This window comes from Chiloscyllium punctatum, chromosome 48 (genome assembly GCF_047496795.1).
Source record: "Chiloscyllium punctatum isolate Juve2018m chromosome 48, sChiPun1.3, whole genome shotgun sequence".
Classification (NCBI taxonomy): Eukaryota; Metazoa; Chordata; class Chondrichthyes; order Orectolobiformes; family Hemiscylliidae; genus Chiloscyllium; species Chiloscyllium punctatum.
Window position 1 is genome coordinate 40,405,070 of NC_092786.1, and position 19,635 is coordinate 40,424,704.

The following is a 19,635-nucleotide window of genomic DNA, read 5'->3' on the forward strand; positions in this document are numbered from 1 at the left end:
ATATCATAAACACCTTGTACAGTGACAGTAAGAATTCCCTTCTCATATTCCAACCCCCTTAAAATAAAGGCCATTAGCCTACCTGATTACATAGAACATAGAATAGTAGAGCACAGAACAGGTCCTTCAGCCCACGATGTTGTGCTGACCACTGATCCTCATGTATGCATCCTCAAATTTCTGTGACCATATGCATGTCCAGCAGTCTCTTAAATGTTCCCAATGACCCTGCTTCCACAACTGCTGCTGGAAACGCATTCCACGCCCTCACAACTCTCGGTGTAAAGAACCCGCCTCTGACATCCCCTCTATACTTTCCTCCAACCAGCTTAAAACTATGACCCCTCGTGTTAGTCATTTTTGCCCTGGGAAATAGTCTCTGGCTATCGACTCTATCTATGCCTCTCATTATCTTGTATACCTCAATTAGGTCCCCTCTTCTCCTCATTTTCTCCAATGAAAAAAGTCTGAGCTCAGTCAACCTCTCCTCATAAGATAAGCCCTCCAGTCCAGGCAGCATCCTGGTAAACCTCCTCTGAACCCTCTCCAAAGCATCCACATCTTTCTTATAATAGGGCGACCAGTACTGGACGCAGTATTCCAAGTGCGGTCTAACCAAAGTTTTATAGAGCTGCAACAAGATCTCACGATTCTTAAACTCAATATCCCTGTTAAATGAAAGCCAAAACACCATATGCTTTCTTAACAACCCTGTCCACTTGGGTGGCCATTTTAAGGGATCTATGTACCTGCATACCAAGATCCCTCTGTTCCTCCACACTGCCAAGAATCCTATCCTTAATCCTGTACTCAGCTTTCAAATTTGACTTTCCAAAATGCATCACCTCGCATTTATCCAGGTTGAACTCCATCTGCCACCTCTCAACCCATCTCTGCATTCTGTCAATGTCCAGCTGCAGCATACAACAGCCCTCTATACTGTCAATGACACCTCCAATCTTTGTGTCATCTGCAAACTTGCTGACCCATCCTTCAATCCACTCATCCAAGTCATTAAGAAAAATTACAAACAATAGAGGCCCAAGGATAGAGCCCTGTGGAACACCACTCACCACAGACTTCCAGGCAGAATATTTTCCTTCTACTACCACTCGCTGTCTTCTGTTGGCCAGCCAATTCTGTATCCAGACAGCTATGTTTCCCTGAATCCCATTCCTCCTGACCTTCTGAATGAGCCTACATGGGGAACCTTATCAAATGCCTTGCTGAAGTCCATATACACCACATCCACAGCTCGACCCCCATCAACTTTTCTGGTCACATTCTCAAAGAACTTGATAAGGTTTGATAGGCATGACCTGCCCCTCACAAAGCCGTGTTGACTGCATTTAATCAAGCCATGCTCTTCCAGATGGTCATAGATCCTATCCCTCAGAATCCTTTCTAACACCTTGCAGACGACAGACGTGAGACTTACGGGCTGCACATGTATGTTAGCTTTGTGTTTGTTCACAAGTATTCCCAAGTCCCTTTGTGTTGCAGATTTCTGCAGCTTCTCTCCATTTTAATAATACTGCTCTTTTGCTCTCCCTTCTAAGATTAATAAGTTCACATTTTTCATAGAGTCATACAAGCAGCTCTTCAGCCCACTGAATCCTGTACCAACATTTGGGAAACGCCTGACCTTCAATCCAACTCCATTTACCAGCACTTAGCACATCATAATGTTCAAAACTTCGGACTAAGTGCTTATCTAAGTGCTATTTAAAAGGATGTGAGGCAACTCACCTCTATCACGAGGCAGCACATTCCAGACAGTCACCATCCACTGAGTAAAAAAGTTTTTCCTCTCACCTCCAAACCTCCTGCCCCTCATCTTGAGCCAGGATCCTCTTGTGACTGACCCTTTAACTAAAAGGAACAGCAACTCTTGATCCATTGTGTCTATGCCTCTCAACCTTAATACACCTTAATCAGATCACCACTTAGGTTTGGCTTCTCATTGGAACAGAGAAGTCTATCTGACATTTCTGCAAAACCTAGACTTTCCATCCCAGGAAGCATCATGGTAAATCTCCTGTGCTCACTTCAGTGCAAACACATCCTTCCTGTGATGTGGCAACCAGAACTGCACAGCACTCTAGCTGTGATCTCAAAGTTATATCCAACATGACTTCCCGGCTTTTGTAACCTATGTCTTGAATGATAAAGGGAAGTGTTCTAAATGCCCTTCATACCATCCTAACATGTCCTTCTGCCTTCATGGTCTCTTTGTTCACAAAATTTCCTAGTGTTATACTGTTCATTGAATACTTTCTTTTCAAGTTACTTCTTCCAAAGTACATTACCTTTCACTTTTTAGGCTTGAATTCCGTTTACCACTTAACTGCCATTTATATCTTCTTGTAGGCCAAGACACTTAACATCACTGATAACCACCCAACCAATCTTCACGTCAACTGCAATTGTAATAATCCAATGCACCATGCAGCCATCATTTATATAAATTAAAAATAATAGCACAGACCCCAGTGGCACACCACCTACACTGGCTTCCAGTCACAAGTAGGCTTCTGTCATCACCCTCTGTCACCTACAATTTAGCTGATTTTTAATCCGCTTTATTAAATTACCCTGTGTCCCATGTGCATTTGCCTTCTTGATAGATCTACGTGGGACGTTGTCAAAGGCTTCGTTGAAAATCTTCCCACATGATACTTCATTTGCCAATTTTTAGCCCACTTACTTAACCCCTCCCCCCTCTCTAAACTATTTGTATCCCTCTCACAACCTCTCTCTGCATTTATTTTTTAAACCATCTTCAAGTCTGGCAATAGTACATTTGCTTTATTTCTTTAAGCAATGAATAAATGTTACGAATAAGTTCAATCTCAGCACTGATCCCTGTGGCATGCAACTAGTCACCAAACTGAAAAGAACCCCATATCCCGTTTTCTGCTCATTATCTAATTCTCTATCCATGCCGTTATTCTACTTGGAACATCATGGACTCATATCTTATGACTGAACTTTTGATGGATTCTTGTCGAATGCCTTTTGCAAGTTCAAATACAACACCTACTGACTCCCTTTATCCACTCTGGTTAAGAATTCCTCAAAAAACTATCAGATGTGCTTCCCTTTTCATGAAGCCATGCTAACTCTACTTGATTAGATTAAGGTTTCCCAAGCGTTATGCTATTACTGCCTTAATAATGGATTCCAATACTTTTCCAACAATAAACCTGTGCAAAATTCCCATGCACACATGGCATCACGGTATCTCAATGGTTAGCACTACTGCCTCACAGCACCAGGGACCCAGGTTCAATTCCCGCCTTGGTGACTGACTGTGTGGAGTTTGCACATTCTCCCCATGTCTGAGTGGGTTTCCTCCCACAATCCAAAGGTTAGGTGAACTGGTCATGTTAAATTGCCCATAGTCAGGGTAAATGGCACTGGGTGGGTTACTCTTCGGAGGGTCAGTGTGGCCTTGTTATGCCGAAGGGCCTGCTTCCATACTGTATGGAATCTAATCTCATCTGAATACAATTGTTTACAAATATGTCCAACGGTTTATTCAACCTTACTTCTGTCATGTTCCATTGAAAAAACTAATCCACACCACGCGGTGTTTAATCACTGGCACCCTCCAGAGGTCCCCTGCCCATGTTCAGTAATGCAACCCTCGTCAGTAAGATATAAAAAAGTGATTATTATTACGAGGAACTGTGCAACTACCAGGTGGAGAACAGTGGTGACATGAACATAAAAGATCAATACCAAACAGAATAGTTTACCTCTTCTGGCAAAACAACATCCACTTCTTCAAGAACAGGCTCTTCATTTTCTTCCTCTGCCTGAGTAAATAAGGAGAAGCATGATTTAATCATATTTTGAATCACTCAAAAAATTCCATACTCAAGCAAGGTTTGTTCTAAACCTTCAATCACTACAGTCAAGGAGCAATGAACACTATTATTTAACAGAATGGCGCTACAATCTGCCACAATCACCACAAGTTCTGGCCATTTTTGAAAACTGGTCAGCCATTTTTTTCAAAAAACTGCATTTAAAGGCAAGGAGGCAAGCCAAGTCACTTAATTTTAACCCATTTAAACCATATGCATGAAGAACATTCCAACAATTCATCTCAAGTTACTTCACAGAAGTTGGACTTAATTGACATTTTCCTTATGATCCTTAGCCATTTTGCTAAACTTGTTCAAACAATTAATATTCTAAATAAAATGTCATAGAATAGTTCAAATATCAAAACACAACTCATTTCCTAAAAAAAGCATTATAAATAAAAATAATTTTCATAATTAACACATAGTTCCCATGATTATGAATCCAACTCGCCATAGGTTTGTGTAATTATCATAAATTTAACTTTAAAAATCTGAGATTTTACCAACCTGGTCAAAATTAAAGCTTTTTAAATAGATAGGTCAAGTTCAAGGTAACATAAATGACCATACTATATAAATTAGGTTCACTTATTGTGAAGTTCATGAAGTTTTAAATATATGGAAGTATTGGAACAGAATTAGGCTGTTCAGATCCTGGCTAGCCTATTGATAATCTCCAACTAACCTTGCTTCGCTAATTCTTATAGTTAACAAAAATCCACCTATCTTGGCCTAAAACATTTCAATTTAATGCAGTATACAGAATTTGCACTATCCATGAGGCAGACAACTGCTCCATGATTTCATTCCTCAATGTCTCATCTATAATTTAAAATGCTCTTTGACCTGGGCACAAGAGAAAAACTGCTTCAGTTTTTATTCTATTGAAACCTTTTATAGTTTTAAACACCTGAACTGAACTACCGCACACTCTTCTATTATCAAGGAAACAAACTAAGTTGATCCAAACTACCTTCATGATTTAATCATTTAAGCCGTGGTGTGGCATAATTATATTGGCTCCACATTCTATCACCTCCAAGAATTATACATCTTTGAGGGTCAGCATCAAAAACTGATAGTAATTTAGATGTTGCCCAAGGCTCTGTGCTACTGGAAGTTTCACTTTATTTCATCTCCTTCAAAGATGATCTATACAACATTAGCCTGATTACTAAAAACTGGCACATAGGTATGCAAAGCAACATATGCATAGATATCTAAATCCTTCTCCACAGCTCATCTCTCACCATTCTAACATGTCTTAATTGAATATAAAGAGGATAACTTTACTTGTCTATATAAATTTATTACTTCTTTCTCCACCTATGTAACTTAGTTTGCCTCTTATCTTAATGGCATCTTCAAATTACATTTTTAACTGTATTTCCATGTTTGCAAAGATTTTCTGCATGGAAGTAGCCAACACTTATCGCCCAACATCAAATCATTTCAAGGTAATCAGAGACTTATCTTCTAAAACTGCAGTTTTTTGGGGGGCAAGGTATACCCACAATCCTGAAAAGTATGGAGTTCAATCATTTTGATCCAAGGATGCTTAAGAAATGACAGTTTATTTCTAAATCTGGATGGCTTGTGACTGGTAGAGGAACTGAGAATAGTGTTAGCTTGAACTTTCTGCTTGTTTTTGTTAGGTATCTACATTTGAACTGGAAGGTACTGTACATTGTGGGTTGCTACACTGCATCTTGCAGACACTGAAAACTACAACTATGGTGTACTAATGATCACTGAGAAATTGTTAAAATTGCTGCTTGCTAGTCTTTCTGTAACCACATGTTCCCATTAGGGTTCTTGCAAAGAACAATTTGACTGGGATCACTTTACCATCCTCAGACAAGCAAAATAGAGACAGGTACAGGAATTCTTAAGGCCTGGGTTTTCAACCCGCAATGTCATCAATAATGATGTTGACATAGATCCTACATACAAACCATTGCAAAGGAAAACCAGAAGTGATACCACTGACCTTTACAGACTGGTGTATATAAATAACAAGCAGAGTAGGACAACAATGCTTCACGGTAGTTGCATTGATGACATTACCTAGCATGGTGACAAACATTTGCATGACAACCCACCAGCTCGGCAACCATATGTTCCCATTTAATTCACAAAGATTAATTCTCTCAAGTTCATCCGAAGCGTCAAAATAGAGGCATCCTGCCGACATTGTTTCAAGATTGACAAATTTAGAATGAAAAAGAAGAAACGTTTTGTTTATTTAATACTCTAACAAAGAAACCCATGCATTGACTGAAGAGGAGCAACAATGTCAGTGAGGAGTATTTACTAAGGGGTCAATCAAACTCATACAGTGGAACTAAGCTCACAAGACAATATTTTTTCTCACAAGTTGCAATAAAAATTCTGTTCCTTTAAGTAGCATTTATATAATTATGAATTGCAGAAATATTTTTTCCCCCCAAATGCACTTCACGCACCTGGTGTTCATCCTCTTCGTCGTCTAGTGTTTTAGCATCAGGTTCATCATCGCCACTTCCAGGCAACTCTCTAATGATTGAATCATCATTTTTATCCATTTCCTCAGCTTCACTAATCTTTTGGTCCTCTAATCCATCTTGATCACTTGTGTCCTGTGAATCACTCTGAGTTGCATCTACATCTGCTTCCATCTGTTGAGACATTTATACTTCTCAAAATCAGAAAATTTACAGTTATTCTGTGCATAAGTACCATATAACATAGATTTATCAGTCACAGCCTGCACAAAGCTTTAGTCCCCAGCTTTTAATGTGTCAGTTAGCTGCTCAAGTCTATGCAATTTAATTAGACCACGATTGATTTGCACCTCAATTCCACCAAGCTAATTTGGCTTCACATTCCTTGATAGCCCTACCTAATAAATATCTGTTGATCATGCCTCAAAATAAAACAAATTGTCCAAATATTCACAGCTTTTTGGGAGAACATTTTGATTTCCTATGTTTGAAAACATAATTCTGTTTTCTGCCTCCAAGTAGCTTACCAATTCTTTAATCAGAATTCAAAGAAAACAGATTTGTCATATCCACCCTATCAAATTGTTATTGCATTTCAAATCCTTTACATAAATCAGCATTTAAGTATTCTGTACTCAAGAAAACTAATGCCCTCTGTGTATTCCAATCTCTTTGAGCTGAAGGCCAGTGGTCCATTAAGGTATTTTGATGTGGTGTACAAGCTCGAAATGATTTGTGCACTTGGGACTCCCAAATCATTCTGCTTCGCTCCAATTTCTCATTATTTGGAATACACTTGATTTAGGTTTCCTACTTTCAACAACGGAATGATCTCACACTTACCAAATTAAACTCCATTTGCAATATTTTTGCACAAGTCAGTTTCTGCCCTTCTGCAATCTCCTACATTAGTTACTCATCTGACTAACTTGCATCATCTAGAAATATCTACTATAGAAATATTTATTCATCCAAGTAATTTCTAAAGCTAACACGGAGACTCAAAAAAAAGGTGGAGCATCATATTCTGCCAATCAGTCCGTCAAACATTATCCCCAATACCAAGGTCCGAATGATTTTCTAACCCAGGTTAGAAGGTCACCTCAAATTCCATACATTCAACTATTATCTAAAAAGCTTTTATGTAGAACTAATTGAATGCATTCAGCAACACTGCATGGATAAAGCTACATTGGCTTTCTCTATTTCGCTCATTTATTACAAATGCTCAAGTCACTAAACTGAATAAGAATACGCTCCAATCACTTCTTCAGAAATCATGTTAAACTGACCAACTTGTGGTTATCCAAATTCTCTCTCCCACCTTTCTCAAAAGTGCAACAAAGCAAATTTTTAACCTATTTTATATTAGGTTAGATTATGTTTCACCAACTTAGTTTTACTGAATAACTTCACTGAAAAACTGCAAAACGGTATAGCAATATAACACAATCATAAATAAAATATTTGAAGTTTCTTTATTAAGCTGTAGAAAAAATGTCACTGCTACTCGAAACAGCCAACAAGTATTTAAAATGTTTTAAATATATTTTTAGCAAGCGCCAGAATGCATTTCAAGGGATTAAGAAACTATTGTTGATGTAATGTTGAATTGGGTGTCTTTTGAATAAGACACAAACTTAACATGTAGTAACAGTAGCACAGTTTAAGTGCCCTTACTTGAGGGGGCTGTGCTTGCACTGGAGGCAAGTGAGACGAGATTCACAAAACTGATTGCAGAGGTGAAGGGTTTAACTTCTGAAGAGAGATTGAACAGTTTGGCCTACGCTCTCTCCCATACAAAAGAATGAGAGGAGACCTAATTAACATATATAAGACGCGAAAGGGGATTTAGAAAGTAGATGTAGAAAGGACATTTTCTCTTGTGGGGCGATCCAGAATGAGAGGCCATAGTTTTATGTTAAGTAGCAGCAGATTTAAATCACATTTACCTTGCTATTACCATCATCTTCTGTGCCAACATCACCACCAGCTTCATCATTATCTTGTTTTTTCCCTTAAAACAGAAAAGCACAATTTATCCCATGCAGTTCGTTGAACAGATTACTGTACGACATTTGAGTAATCCTTTAATAATATGACTTGCTTGTGGAATGTAAATGAAGTATTTTCAGAGAAAATTTACTTTAGTACTGTTTTTGTCAAAATAAAAGGACAATGAGAGTCAAGTAATGATTCATTTACACAAATTAGGAAATTTCCAAAATAAATCGTAATGCTGGAGCATCACAAGATTAAGTAGTTGGTAATTCAGAAAGCCACCATTTGGTCTTAAGACCCAGAATCTACTTGTACTGCATTTCATTTTGTCACCGAAAGCTTCAAAGTATCTTGAGACGTATTTTAATACTAACAGTTGTCAGCCAAAGCTGCTCAAGAGCTGAAAATGTTTTGAATACTCTCACTCATTCACTTCCAAACAGTAAAGAAAAACTATTTGTCAGAGTTTAACCTCCAATAATCACACAGAAATGAAATACTTTGAGCAATTTACCAAGCAATAAATATTCAGGTCAGTCATACTGTTGAATACCAAACCAGCTGAGCAGTTCCAAACAAATGTGTATTCCATATCAAAGAGCTATGCTGCTAAACATTTTCTTAGCTTTCTTGGCTAAGAGAAAGCAAAAAGGAGGAGAGTAACATTGATAACAGAGGCCACCGAATAAGATACTACTTCCTAGAACAGAAGACAAAAACATGTCAAATTCACCAAGCATAACCAATCTGTGAACAAGTAGTTGTTTGTTCACTTATTCCAATATCTTAAACTTAAATGTATCAAGTTACATTCAATTAGTGTCTCCACTGCTCCAATTGGACATGGCCTCTGTTTAAAAAGAAAATACTGATGCTTTAAAAGATTCCGTTGCATTTGCGATGAAGTGAAAACACTACTTTTTATACCCCCCAAATGTGATCCAAGTATGTCAGCATCACTAGCGAAGTCAACATTCATTGTCCACCCCCAATTGCCCTTGAGGTGATGATGCTGAACCATATTCAATCCAAATGGTGAAAGAACGCCCACAAGTATTTCTCGTGAGAATTCCAGACTTTTACCCAATGCGTTAAGGAACAGAAATATAGTTCCAAGTCAGAAAGCTGCTAAACTTGGAGCCAATTCACAGTTGGTTGTCTTCCCATGTGTCTGTTGTTAGTGCCCTTCCATGTGGTAGAGGGTACATGTTTTTGAAACAGATGACCAAAGGAAGCTTGGTCAGTTGTTGCAGTGCAAACTGTAGATGGTACATATAGCTACCATATGTGCCAATGAAGGAGAGAATGAATGTTTAAGATACCAACTGAGTGGTCTCTTTTGTCCTTGATAGTGCGAGCTTCTTAAATGTTGTTCAAACTGCATTCATATAGCATGTGGGGCATATCCTATCACACTCCTGACTGTTCCCTGCAAATGGTGGACAGACTTTGAGAGTTCTGGAGAAGAGTCATTTGGTGCAGAAACCTCAAGATTCCTGAAGGGCTAATGCCCAAAACGTCGATTCTCCTGCTCCCTGGATGCTGCATGACCTGCTGCGCTTTTCCAGCAACACATTTTTCATCAGAAACCTCAGTCCCTGGCCTGCTATTTAGATTTTTCCGTCAAGCTTTTGGTAAATGGCAACCTTTAAGGTGTTAATGGTGGAGCTTTATCAATGACAATGCCAAGGTAGTTAAGATGCTCCCTTGTAACTTGACAAGTATCAGCCCAGGTCTGAACATGCCCTGATTTTGCTCCATCTTGAATGCAATCCTGTCCACATTTGGTCCAAGAATCTAACAAGGTCCAGAACATAGCAGCTGTGACTTAAGCCAAAGTGTGGAACAATTAGCAGGTATTGCTATGCAAGTTCTTCTCGATAGCCATATCAATGACATGTTGCTAGTGATTCACTTTGTTAATGAATGAGAGTATAGTGATGGGCACCAATTGGTAAGGTTAGATTTATCCTGCTTTTCAGGACAATTTTCCATGTTACCAGTCTGTGTTATAGCAGTAGAGTTATCGAGTCGTTCAGCATGGAAACAGACCCTTCAATCCAACTTGTCACGCGGACCAGCTGTCCTAACCTAATGTGGTCACATTTACCAGCACTTGCCCTTATCCCTCTAAACCCCTCCAATTCATAAAGCCATCCAGATGCCTTTTAAATGTTGCAGTTGTACTAACCTCCATCACTTCCTCTGGCTGCTCATTCCATTCCCGCACCACCCTTTTTGTATGGAAAACGTTGCCCCTTGGGTCTATTTTAAATCTTACCACTCTCGCCCTAAACTGATGACTTTAGTTCTGGACTCCCCCACCCCATGAAAAAGACTATGTCTATGATGTTTGTTTGGAACTGCATAAGAAGAAAAGGATGATCACCTTATTGGGATTGTATTGTTAGGTCACTGTTGGAATATTGCGTGCAATTCTGGTCTCCTTCCTATTGGAAAGATGCTGTGAAACTTGAAAGGGTTCAGAAAAGATTTACAAGGATGTTGCCAGGATTGGAGGATTTGAGATATAGGGAGAGGCTGAACAGGCTGGGACTGTTTTCCCTGGATCATTGGAGGCTGAGGGGTGACCTTATAGAGGTTTACAAAATTATGAGGGGCATGGATAGGATAAATAGACAAAACATTTTCCCTGGGGTCGGGGAGTCCAGAACAAGATGGGCAAAGGTTTAGGGTGAGAGGGAAAGTTATAAAAAAGACCTAAGGGGCAACTTTTTCACGCAGAGGGTGGTACGTGTATGGAATGAGCTGCCAGAGGATATGGTGGAGGCTGGTACAATTGCAACATTTAAGAGGCATTTGGAGGGATATGTGAATAGGAAGGGTTTGGAGGGATATGGGCCAGGTGCTGGCAGGTGGGACTAGATTGGGTTGGGATATCTGGTCGGCATAGACAGGTTGGACAGAATGGTCTGTTTTCATGCTGTACATCTCTAGGACTCTATGATTGTGATAACTTTCACAAGTTGATTGGGGGCAGATGCCTGCAGGTAAAGGGACAGTTGGAAAATGAGAAGCCTTCAAAAATGAGAATAACAAGAGTCCAGAGTGTGAGTATGCTCCTGTTTGGGTGAAAGGCATGTCTGGCACGTGTAGGGAATGCTGGATGACTAAAGAAATTGAGGGTTTGTTTAAGAAAAAGAAGGAAGCATATGTCAGGTATAGACAAGAGAGATTGAGTGAATCCTTAAGAGTATAAAGGCAGTAGGAGTATACTTATCAGAGAAATCAAGAGGGCAAAAAGGGGACATGAGGTAGCTTTGACAAATAGGGTTAAAGAGAATCCAAAGGGATTTTGTAAATGCATTAGGACAAAGGACAACTAGGGAGAGAATAAGGCTCCTCAAAGATCAGCAAGGCAGTCTTTGTGTAGAACCGCAATAGATGGGGAAAGATAATAAGTGAGCATTTGCAGTGTTGACTGTGGAAAAGGTCATGGAAGATATACAATGCGGGGGAAAAAGATGGTGATATCTTGAAAAAAGTATCCCTATTACAGAGTTGCTGGGTGTCTTAAAACGCAGAAAGGTGGTGAAATCCCCAGGACCTGATCAGGTGTACCCTCGAACTCTGTGGGAAGCAAGGGAAGTGAATGCTAGGCCCCTTGCTGGGATATCTGTATCATTAACAGTCACAGGTGAGGTGCCAGAAGCCTGGAAGTTGGATAACGTGGTACCACTATTTAAGAAAAGTGATAAGGACAAGGCAGGGGATTACAGACCGCTGAGCCTGACATCAATGATGGGCAAGTTGTTGGAGGAAATCTGGAGGGACAGGACGTACATATATTTGGACTGATGAGGGATAGTCAACATGGCTTTGTGCATGGGGAATCATGTTTTTAACTGAATTGTTTTTTTGAAAATGTAACAGAGGATTTATGAAGGCAGAGCGATGGACATGATCTATATGGACTTCAATAAGGTTCCTCATGGCAGACTCAAGTTAGGTCACATGGAATACATGGAGAACTAGCCATTGGCTACTAAGATTTTCCTGTGATTTGATTGAGTACAATTGATGCATGAGAACTGGCTTTGTCATAACACAGAACTGGCTCGAAGGTAGAAGAAACAGGATAGTGGTGAAGGGTTGCTTTTTAGACTGGAGGTTTGTGACCAGTTCTGTGCCACAAGGAACAGTGCTGGGTCCACTGCATTTCAGCATTTGTATAGATGATTTGGACATGAACACAGAAGGTATAGTTAGTAAGTTTGCAGATGACACCAAAATTGGAAATGTAGATGGTAGCAAAGAAGGTTACCTAAAAGTACAATAGGATCTTGATCGATGGACCAAGGAGTAGCAGATTGAGTTTAATTTGGATAAGTGTGAGGTGCTGCATTTTGGAAAAGCAAATCTTAGCAGGACTTATACAATTAATGGCAAGGTCCTGGGGAGTGTTGTTGACCAAAAAGACCTTAGAGTGCAGGTTCCTAGCTCCTTGAAAGTGGAGTTGCAGGTGGATAGGAGCGAAAAAGTGGCATTTGATATGCTTTCCTTTATTGGTCAGATCATTGAGTATCAGAGTTGGGGGGATTATGTTGCGGCTGTACAGGACATTGGTTAGGCCACTTTTGGAATATCGTGTGCAATTATGGACTCCCTCCTATCGAAAGGATGTTGTCAAAATTGAAAGGGTTCAGAAAAGATTTACAAGGATGTTGCCAGGGTTGGAGGGTTTCGGTGCTGTTTTCCAGTTTGTGTTATGGCAAAGCTAGTTCTAGAGCATCAATTTTATTCAATCAAATCACAAGAAAATCTCATAATGCATTTACATTTCGTTGCAATATCTTTGGCCTCATGATCACGAGTGAATGGTGGCTGAACTTGCTCTATACTCATACTTGATTTTATTCACATTGTGATACCTGAATTCTGCCAAGCATAAATGAATTTGGCAGGAAGCCAATACCTTGTTTATATTTAAAAGGATTGAGCAAAAGTAAAAGACAAAATTGAATTATTTACTATTATCTTCAGTAGAAAATGTAGTACATTATCCTTCCTGGAAGCCAACCTGTCTAGTCAATTATCATTCAACTTCTGAAAAAAGATACTTAATTACCATCTCGCAAATGCTCTGTTTGCCAGCAACACAGTCGACACCTCAGTGTGAGGTCATTGTGAACATGGGGCACCAGTTGAATTGCAGAGGTGAGCTGATAATGACAGTCCTTGACATTAACACAGCATTCAAGACTGGCTCCTGGCATTAAGGGAAAAAGGTTGAACAGGCTGTGCCTGCACTCAATGGAATTGAGAATAATGAAAGGCAGTCTTACTGAAACATAGCTGCTTCGGTCCAGTGTTGTGCTGTATAATAGGGTAGATGAGAGGATATTTCCCTGTGCATAGGAATCTAGAACTCAGGAACATGCTTTTAAAAATAACAGAACACCCACTGAAATAGAAACAAAAGGTTTTTTTTAAGTCTTGGAATTCTCTTCCTTGAAGAGCAGTCAGACTAGGTCAACATATATTGAAGATAGAAAACAGTTAAGACTGAGTTAGGCAAGACTTTAGGTCCACAAGAGTCAATAATTATGATGACAGTGGGTTGGGCAGGCAGAAACACAATGGGTCTTGCTCAATGGCAGGGCAAACTGGAGGAGTGAAAATGCCTACAGTTGCCTAATTGAGCATAACATCAAGGAGTCTGAATTAAACTAAAATTCCATCAGGATCAGCTGAGAAACGTTTCAACAACTCGAGTCACATCAAGCGTAAGTGTAGGTGAGGTTGTCAGAAGGGGACATCATATCAGCTCAAGGACTTCACTCAAATATCAGTAGCCCACCCTCTCAGCTCCTAGTATTTTCAACTGCTTTAATGTTTATTTGTTGGTGTTCAGTTCCATTCAATGCCTCAAATAATTAAGCAGTGCACTGACACAAACTTCATGGCATGCAGCCTTAAGCTAAGTATAAAATACATAAACCACACATGCCAACAAGCGTGTGCAGTTAATGGTCATATCAATAAGACTCTGACCATTAACATCTCTAAAAAGACAATCACCACTGACAAGCTATATCGGGGTTGTTAATGCAGGTCAGAAGTTCAACAGTCCAAACAGAGTTGCCTGAAACAGCACAAATGCCATTCAAGACACTCAACACCATCCAAGATAAAATAGCCCACTAATTTGCATTTCATCCAACCTAAATATTTAATCATTCCAACATGAGAAGTCATCTTTAGTAGCACTTCCCAAATCCGTCACCCACTAAAAGAGCAGGTGTATGGGACCCTGAGTTGCCTTTGGTACATTTCATCATTTCTCCATCAATTTCAGTATTAACATTTTTGGTTTAAAAAAATAAACATTATAGTGAGAAATTACCCTTTGTTACAAAGTTGCGCACTACAAATTAGTAAAGGTGATACCTTTGTTTTTAGGAGTTTTCTTTGAAGGCGTATCTGAAAAGAGCTGCACGTTATCAGGATCACCTCCCTCTTCTTCTATTACCTGTATTGGTAGCAACAAATGCAAGTTTTTTTCTCCCAAAAATGCATCAACTCAGTCAAAAATATCACTAAGAATTGAATTGAGAAAAAGTTGCATATTTTTGAAGATGGACATAAATGTGATGTTACAAAAGTTCATACTTTACAATCCAACTGTCAATTTAAATAATTTCACTGCAACTGATTAGTCTGAAAGGCAAATATTGTGCTTCAACTCTGATTTTTTTTTAAAAACACACACCTTGCAGATGAAGGCCACAAAATAATATTTTCTGCATTAACTAAGTAATAAATTCAATGGAAATGTCTGACTTGGTCATTTACCAATAAAAATTTCATTTGGCTTTGGTTATCCATTAAGAAAACACCCCAATGAATCAACACAATACTTGTTGGTGATCAATAAACAGGATTATTTAACAACTCCAGATAATAAATCTTTAACAAAAATTGTAAAATATAGTATATCACAAACGGTATTTATCCATTCAGCCTCACAGACTATGAGAATTAGAAAATCAGCAATTTGATTACGTTTTTTAAAAAGTAAAAGCTTTAAACGATGAACGTCAGTTAATGGCTCACCCAATTAAAAAGCAGCTTTTTCGCAAATTTAATGGCTCTAAAAGCTGACTGGTAAAAGGCCAACGATCCTTCTTGATCAGGATCGTAATCATTTTTACCATGAAAAGAAAATTTAATTCGCAAAGGTTTATTTATGCCCGTTCAGTAAAACACTAAACCCGGCGAGAGCCGGAGCAGCCATTAAAATTTGTGCAAGGGAAAGTGGGTTAGGCTTCATCCAAGGCCTAAAGGTGACAGCAGAAAACCCTAAAGCCAACTTCCTTCCCTCTCCGTGACTTCTCGCACCTGTTTCAACCTGGCGATCAGAACAGTTTTAACACCGCTAATGTCGAGGTTCCGCCGTTTGAGTTCGGATTTGAGATCTACCACACGCAAATCTGTGATGCGCCGAGCTTCATTTGGACTCGGAACAGCGGCCATTTTAGGCGTCTTCACCGAGCAAACAGCAGCTCGAGCAGCCTTGCTCCACCCCCGACAGGAGCCCGGATGGGTAAGCCCCACCCCCCCATCTCGACGGGAGCCCGGCCCGAACAAGGCCCGCCCCCAATAGGAGCCCGGATGTCTAAGCCCTGCCCTCACCCATCAAAAAGTCGGCAGAACCCCACCCCCCCCTCAATATACCCGGATGGCCAAGCTCCGCGCCCGGGAGCAGAACCCGGATGGCTAGTGGAGCGCGGTGGTGGTCTGATTTGCGGCGGGAATGGAGTGTTGTTGTTGAGTTAGAGCGGGAACACAAATTATCACCAAACGCAAGCAGAAAGGGCACTCTGAGAACCAGACTTATTAATTACAAAAACGTTTCACAATCCACCTTCAATTAAACGATTCTAAAGAAACACGACGCGCGTTGCTTCCCTTCTTGTTCGTTCTCTTACAAATGTTACCGAGAGTATTTCAAACATTAGTGGTGTTTCGTGGATATCACGAATGAGGGAGAAACGTCACTTCACTGAACTGTACCGAAACCTCGAAACTATTTAAAAGAAACGACTGGCTTCTCAACCCTTCTTTTGATTGTAAGCAACGCACAACAACCAAGAACAGAAATTGTTCGAAAAGGCTCAACCGGTCAGGCAGCATGCGTGCAGAGAAAGGAAAGGTTCCTTTTCAGATTTAGTGACCCTTTTTCAGAACCAACAAATCTTCTTTGGCTCCTTGGCATTTGTAATTGGAGGGACTACGCATGCGCTGGAATTTCCCCTTTTTTTAAGAGCGTTTTGTGATAAATGAGCGGTGCTGGCAGGTCGGGTTTCGCTATTCTACAAGCACAGAACAAGAGGCTGCAAATTTAGAAGCAAATGTGCTTCTATTTTGCGCCATTGACGCATTTGGAACAACAAACAAAGCCGGTGCCGTAAACCGTCCGGGATAGTGCCGTCAAGAACGTGAAAGCCGGAAAGTAAAGGGCGGTCTGTGTCGTGGAAAGGAAAGGAAGCCGCAAAGCAGGTGCTGGTTATGTCGTGGAAAGGAAGACGAGCCGTAAAGCAGACGCTGGGCTGTGTCGTGAAGGCGGAGCTGCCCCGTCCGATGCATTGAGCAACCCCGGACTGAGCAGCGAAGCTTCGTCGTTTTGGGGCTTCTGTAAACAACAAGCTTAAATTCCTCAAAGAAACGTTTGAATAAGACCCAGTGGAAATAATGCGCGGCGGCCAGCACCTTAAAGAGAAGCTTCGGTAAGCTCTTTTTCGAAATTATTCGCCAATATTTTTAAGTGTAAAATTTTCCATCGTCTTTAATTTTAATTCGCTGCCCCCTCCCCGCAGTCTCCTCCATTCACGACTTTTTTTAAAAAAAAAGTCATTATGAAGTCCTGGCCTGGTCAGCGCCTTTCGATCTGCTGACGTTTAGATATTTGAGATTGATCCCCCCCGCCTCCCCAACAACATCAACAACTCCTCCACAGAATTTACTGAATAGGAAGGAGGGAGGGGGTTGCAGCAGTTTGAATCGTAACTAACCATTCAATAATTTTCCAGTATTTTTGCATTTTTTAGTGAGTAATAACATTTAGGTATCTGGATGGTGGTTGCTCAGGAGTGATGTCGGATTTTCAACAGCAAATGAATGTCTGTTGATTGATTGCATTGTACAGTATCGAGGAGAAAAAAAGGGGCTTGTGGAAAGTGATTTCTGTCCGCATTTGCCATCTGTACGAAGTTTAGCACCCTAGCCAACGTCTTCATTTTGATTTGGTGCTGCCAGTAATTATTCTAGTACATGCTTTAAATTAGTTTTGTCAAGGTTTGAAATTCAACATGTTCTAATGATCCTAATGCTTTGAGCATTTTTTTCATTTATACTTTTAAGTGTCAGCTTTATGAAAAACCTTTTTAATATAATTTTTAATGAGCAGTTTAGTTTTTAGAGTCAGAGCTGAATCTGAAATAAACTACAAAAGTGTTTCTCAGGTCAGATTTAAATTTTTGTCATACTGTATGTAACATTGTTTCCAAGTTTGATTTGTTATCACTAATATTTAATGTGACTATAAAATAGGGTTGTATGCTCATACTTCTTAGATGAAAAACAAAATGTTTGTAATTAGAAATCAGTTTACATTATGTATGATTTAGTTCTGTGTATGAACAACAATATTTATACTATTTTGAGAAGGGGAAGCAGATCACAGTCTGGGGGAATTGTGACATGGTAGTTGAAGAAATGTGTGCGCACTTTCTAGCGGGATACAGTGGGTGACAGAAAATTTAGTTTTTGAGTTCAAATCTGAAACTTGTTTGGCCACTGTGACACATAGCACCATGTGATATATTTGTGGCCTTTGAGTAAACATTCTCTTGTAAAAGTTGCTGTAGCAAATGCTGCATATGGATGCTTTTTTGTGTGTTTCTTTCACTGTTTTTTTTCTATGAGGTAGAACTTAATTCTGGTGTGAATGCTGCAACTGTGGGATATTTTTCAAAGTTTGTGCTTGCTTGAAGAGACTTCACAAAAAGGTTAAAATCCTAGAAAGTGAGGACTGCAAATGCTAGAGATCAGAGTCGAGACTGATGAAGGGCTTATGCTCAAAATGTCGATTCTCCTCCTTGGATGCTGCCTGACCTGCTGTGCTTTTCCAGCACCACACTCTCGTTACTTGAAGAGATCTGGTTTTTATTTTCAGTTGTCGAACATTGTCTTTCATTGTTTGAATATGGAGTTTTATTTGTACACAGTTTGAGTTTTTAAATAAATTTCACAACTTTTTACAGAAGTGGAATAAAATAAAGCTTTCAACATTGCAATAAAGTTCTGATGTAAGTCTGTGTTCAAGCTTTTTAATTTTTGTTATTGACTTTTTGTAGTGTCCCTAATCAGAAGATATTAGAATGGTGTTTTATTGCCTTCAATGTCTTACAGAAAAATAGTTAGGTTAGTATTTTTGGTGAGATAGTTTATCAGAACTGCATTCTACCTTCTGTCCAAGTTTTGGGAAATGTATATTTTTCCACTTGTTGACTGACATAGTGTTTGCAGCATTTCCTGCTTTAATTTGATATCCAGTAGTTTTGTTTAACATTTGTTTAATCAAATGCTCCTGAACCTAACTCTGTTTTGCTTTGTTACTTCTAGTCCTTCATCAATTAATTTGATTCAAGTTGACCAATCACCAGTCTTCATACAAATAATTGGAAAGGAATTTTTGTTAATGGTTAGCTGTCTTTAACTGTGTAGGAAGGACAAAGGAATAGTAGGGCAGGCGGCTGAGGCTAATATGAAGCATAAACACCCAGATGGAAATATTGACAATGACCTGTTTCAGTGTTGTAACTTATTGGTAAATCATAGGATCTTGCTTGACTGGCTTAATCGTAGATTCCAGTTATAACAAGCAGTTGGCCTATCATTGACTTGGCAGACTGGACTGGTTGAAAACAAAGGTTGGAGTACTTTTCTATTTTCACACTGGATTATTTGCATACGTATGAACGTGTATTTTTGTTAGGATCGTTGCATATGAGGGATTCTGAATGTATATCTAATGATGCAGTAAAAATTGCTCCCAAAGCCTGGGGTGCAGTGAGTCAGAGCATCAACCATTGCAAGCTCAAGCTCTCCATTTGTGCAATCACATCAACTTCCTTTATCAGTTTGCATACGTTCACTGGTTTGAACGATCAATTATTCTGCCTGAGGAGAGATTGAATAATCAACTTTGCTAAATTAAAATTTGTGTCAGAATAGTGACTGAAATAATATCT

The 19,635-nt window shown here is 39.5% G+C and overlaps 2 protein-coding genes across 7 annotated transcripts in view; one reads left to right on the forward strand and one right to left on the reverse strand.

Annotated features, from left to right (window-relative positions):
* Positions 1 to 16,395, reverse strand: part of sltm (SAFB-like, transcription modulator) — a 59,602-nt gene extending 43,207 nt beyond the window's left edge. For 3 of the 4 annotated variants that reach the window (XM_072565022.1, XM_072565021.1, XM_072565023.1), the window contains exons 1-5: positions 15,722 to 15,897; positions 14,771 to 14,852; positions 8,311 to 8,375; positions 6,341 to 6,532; positions 3,762 to 3,821 (exon numbers count right to left, since the gene is read on the reverse strand). In XM_072565022.1, coding sequence (XP_072421123.1) covers positions 3,762 to 3,821; positions 6,341 to 6,532; positions 8,311 to 8,375; positions 14,771 to 14,852; positions 15,722 to 15,856 — 534 coding nt within the window. In that variant the 5' untranslated portion in view covers positions 15,857 to 15,897. Of the gene's footprint in view, positions 1 to 3,761; positions 3,822 to 6,340; positions 6,533 to 8,310; positions 8,376 to 14,770; positions 14,853 to 15,721; positions 15,898 to 16,247 lie in introns of those variants that run through there. The other variant, XM_072565025.1, reaches the window with a different exon arrangement.
* A 439-nt stretch (positions 16,396 to 16,834) lies between these two features.
* rnf111 (ring finger protein 111) overlaps positions 16,835 to 19,635 on the forward strand; it is a 120,307-nt gene continuing 117,506 nt past the window's right edge. For all 3 annotated transcript variants that reach the window (XM_072565026.1, XM_072565028.1, XM_072565027.1), the window contains exon 1: positions 16,835 to 17,109. The gene's annotated coding sequence lies outside the window, so the exon portion shown is untranslated. The remainder of the gene's footprint in view (positions 17,110 to 19,635) is intronic.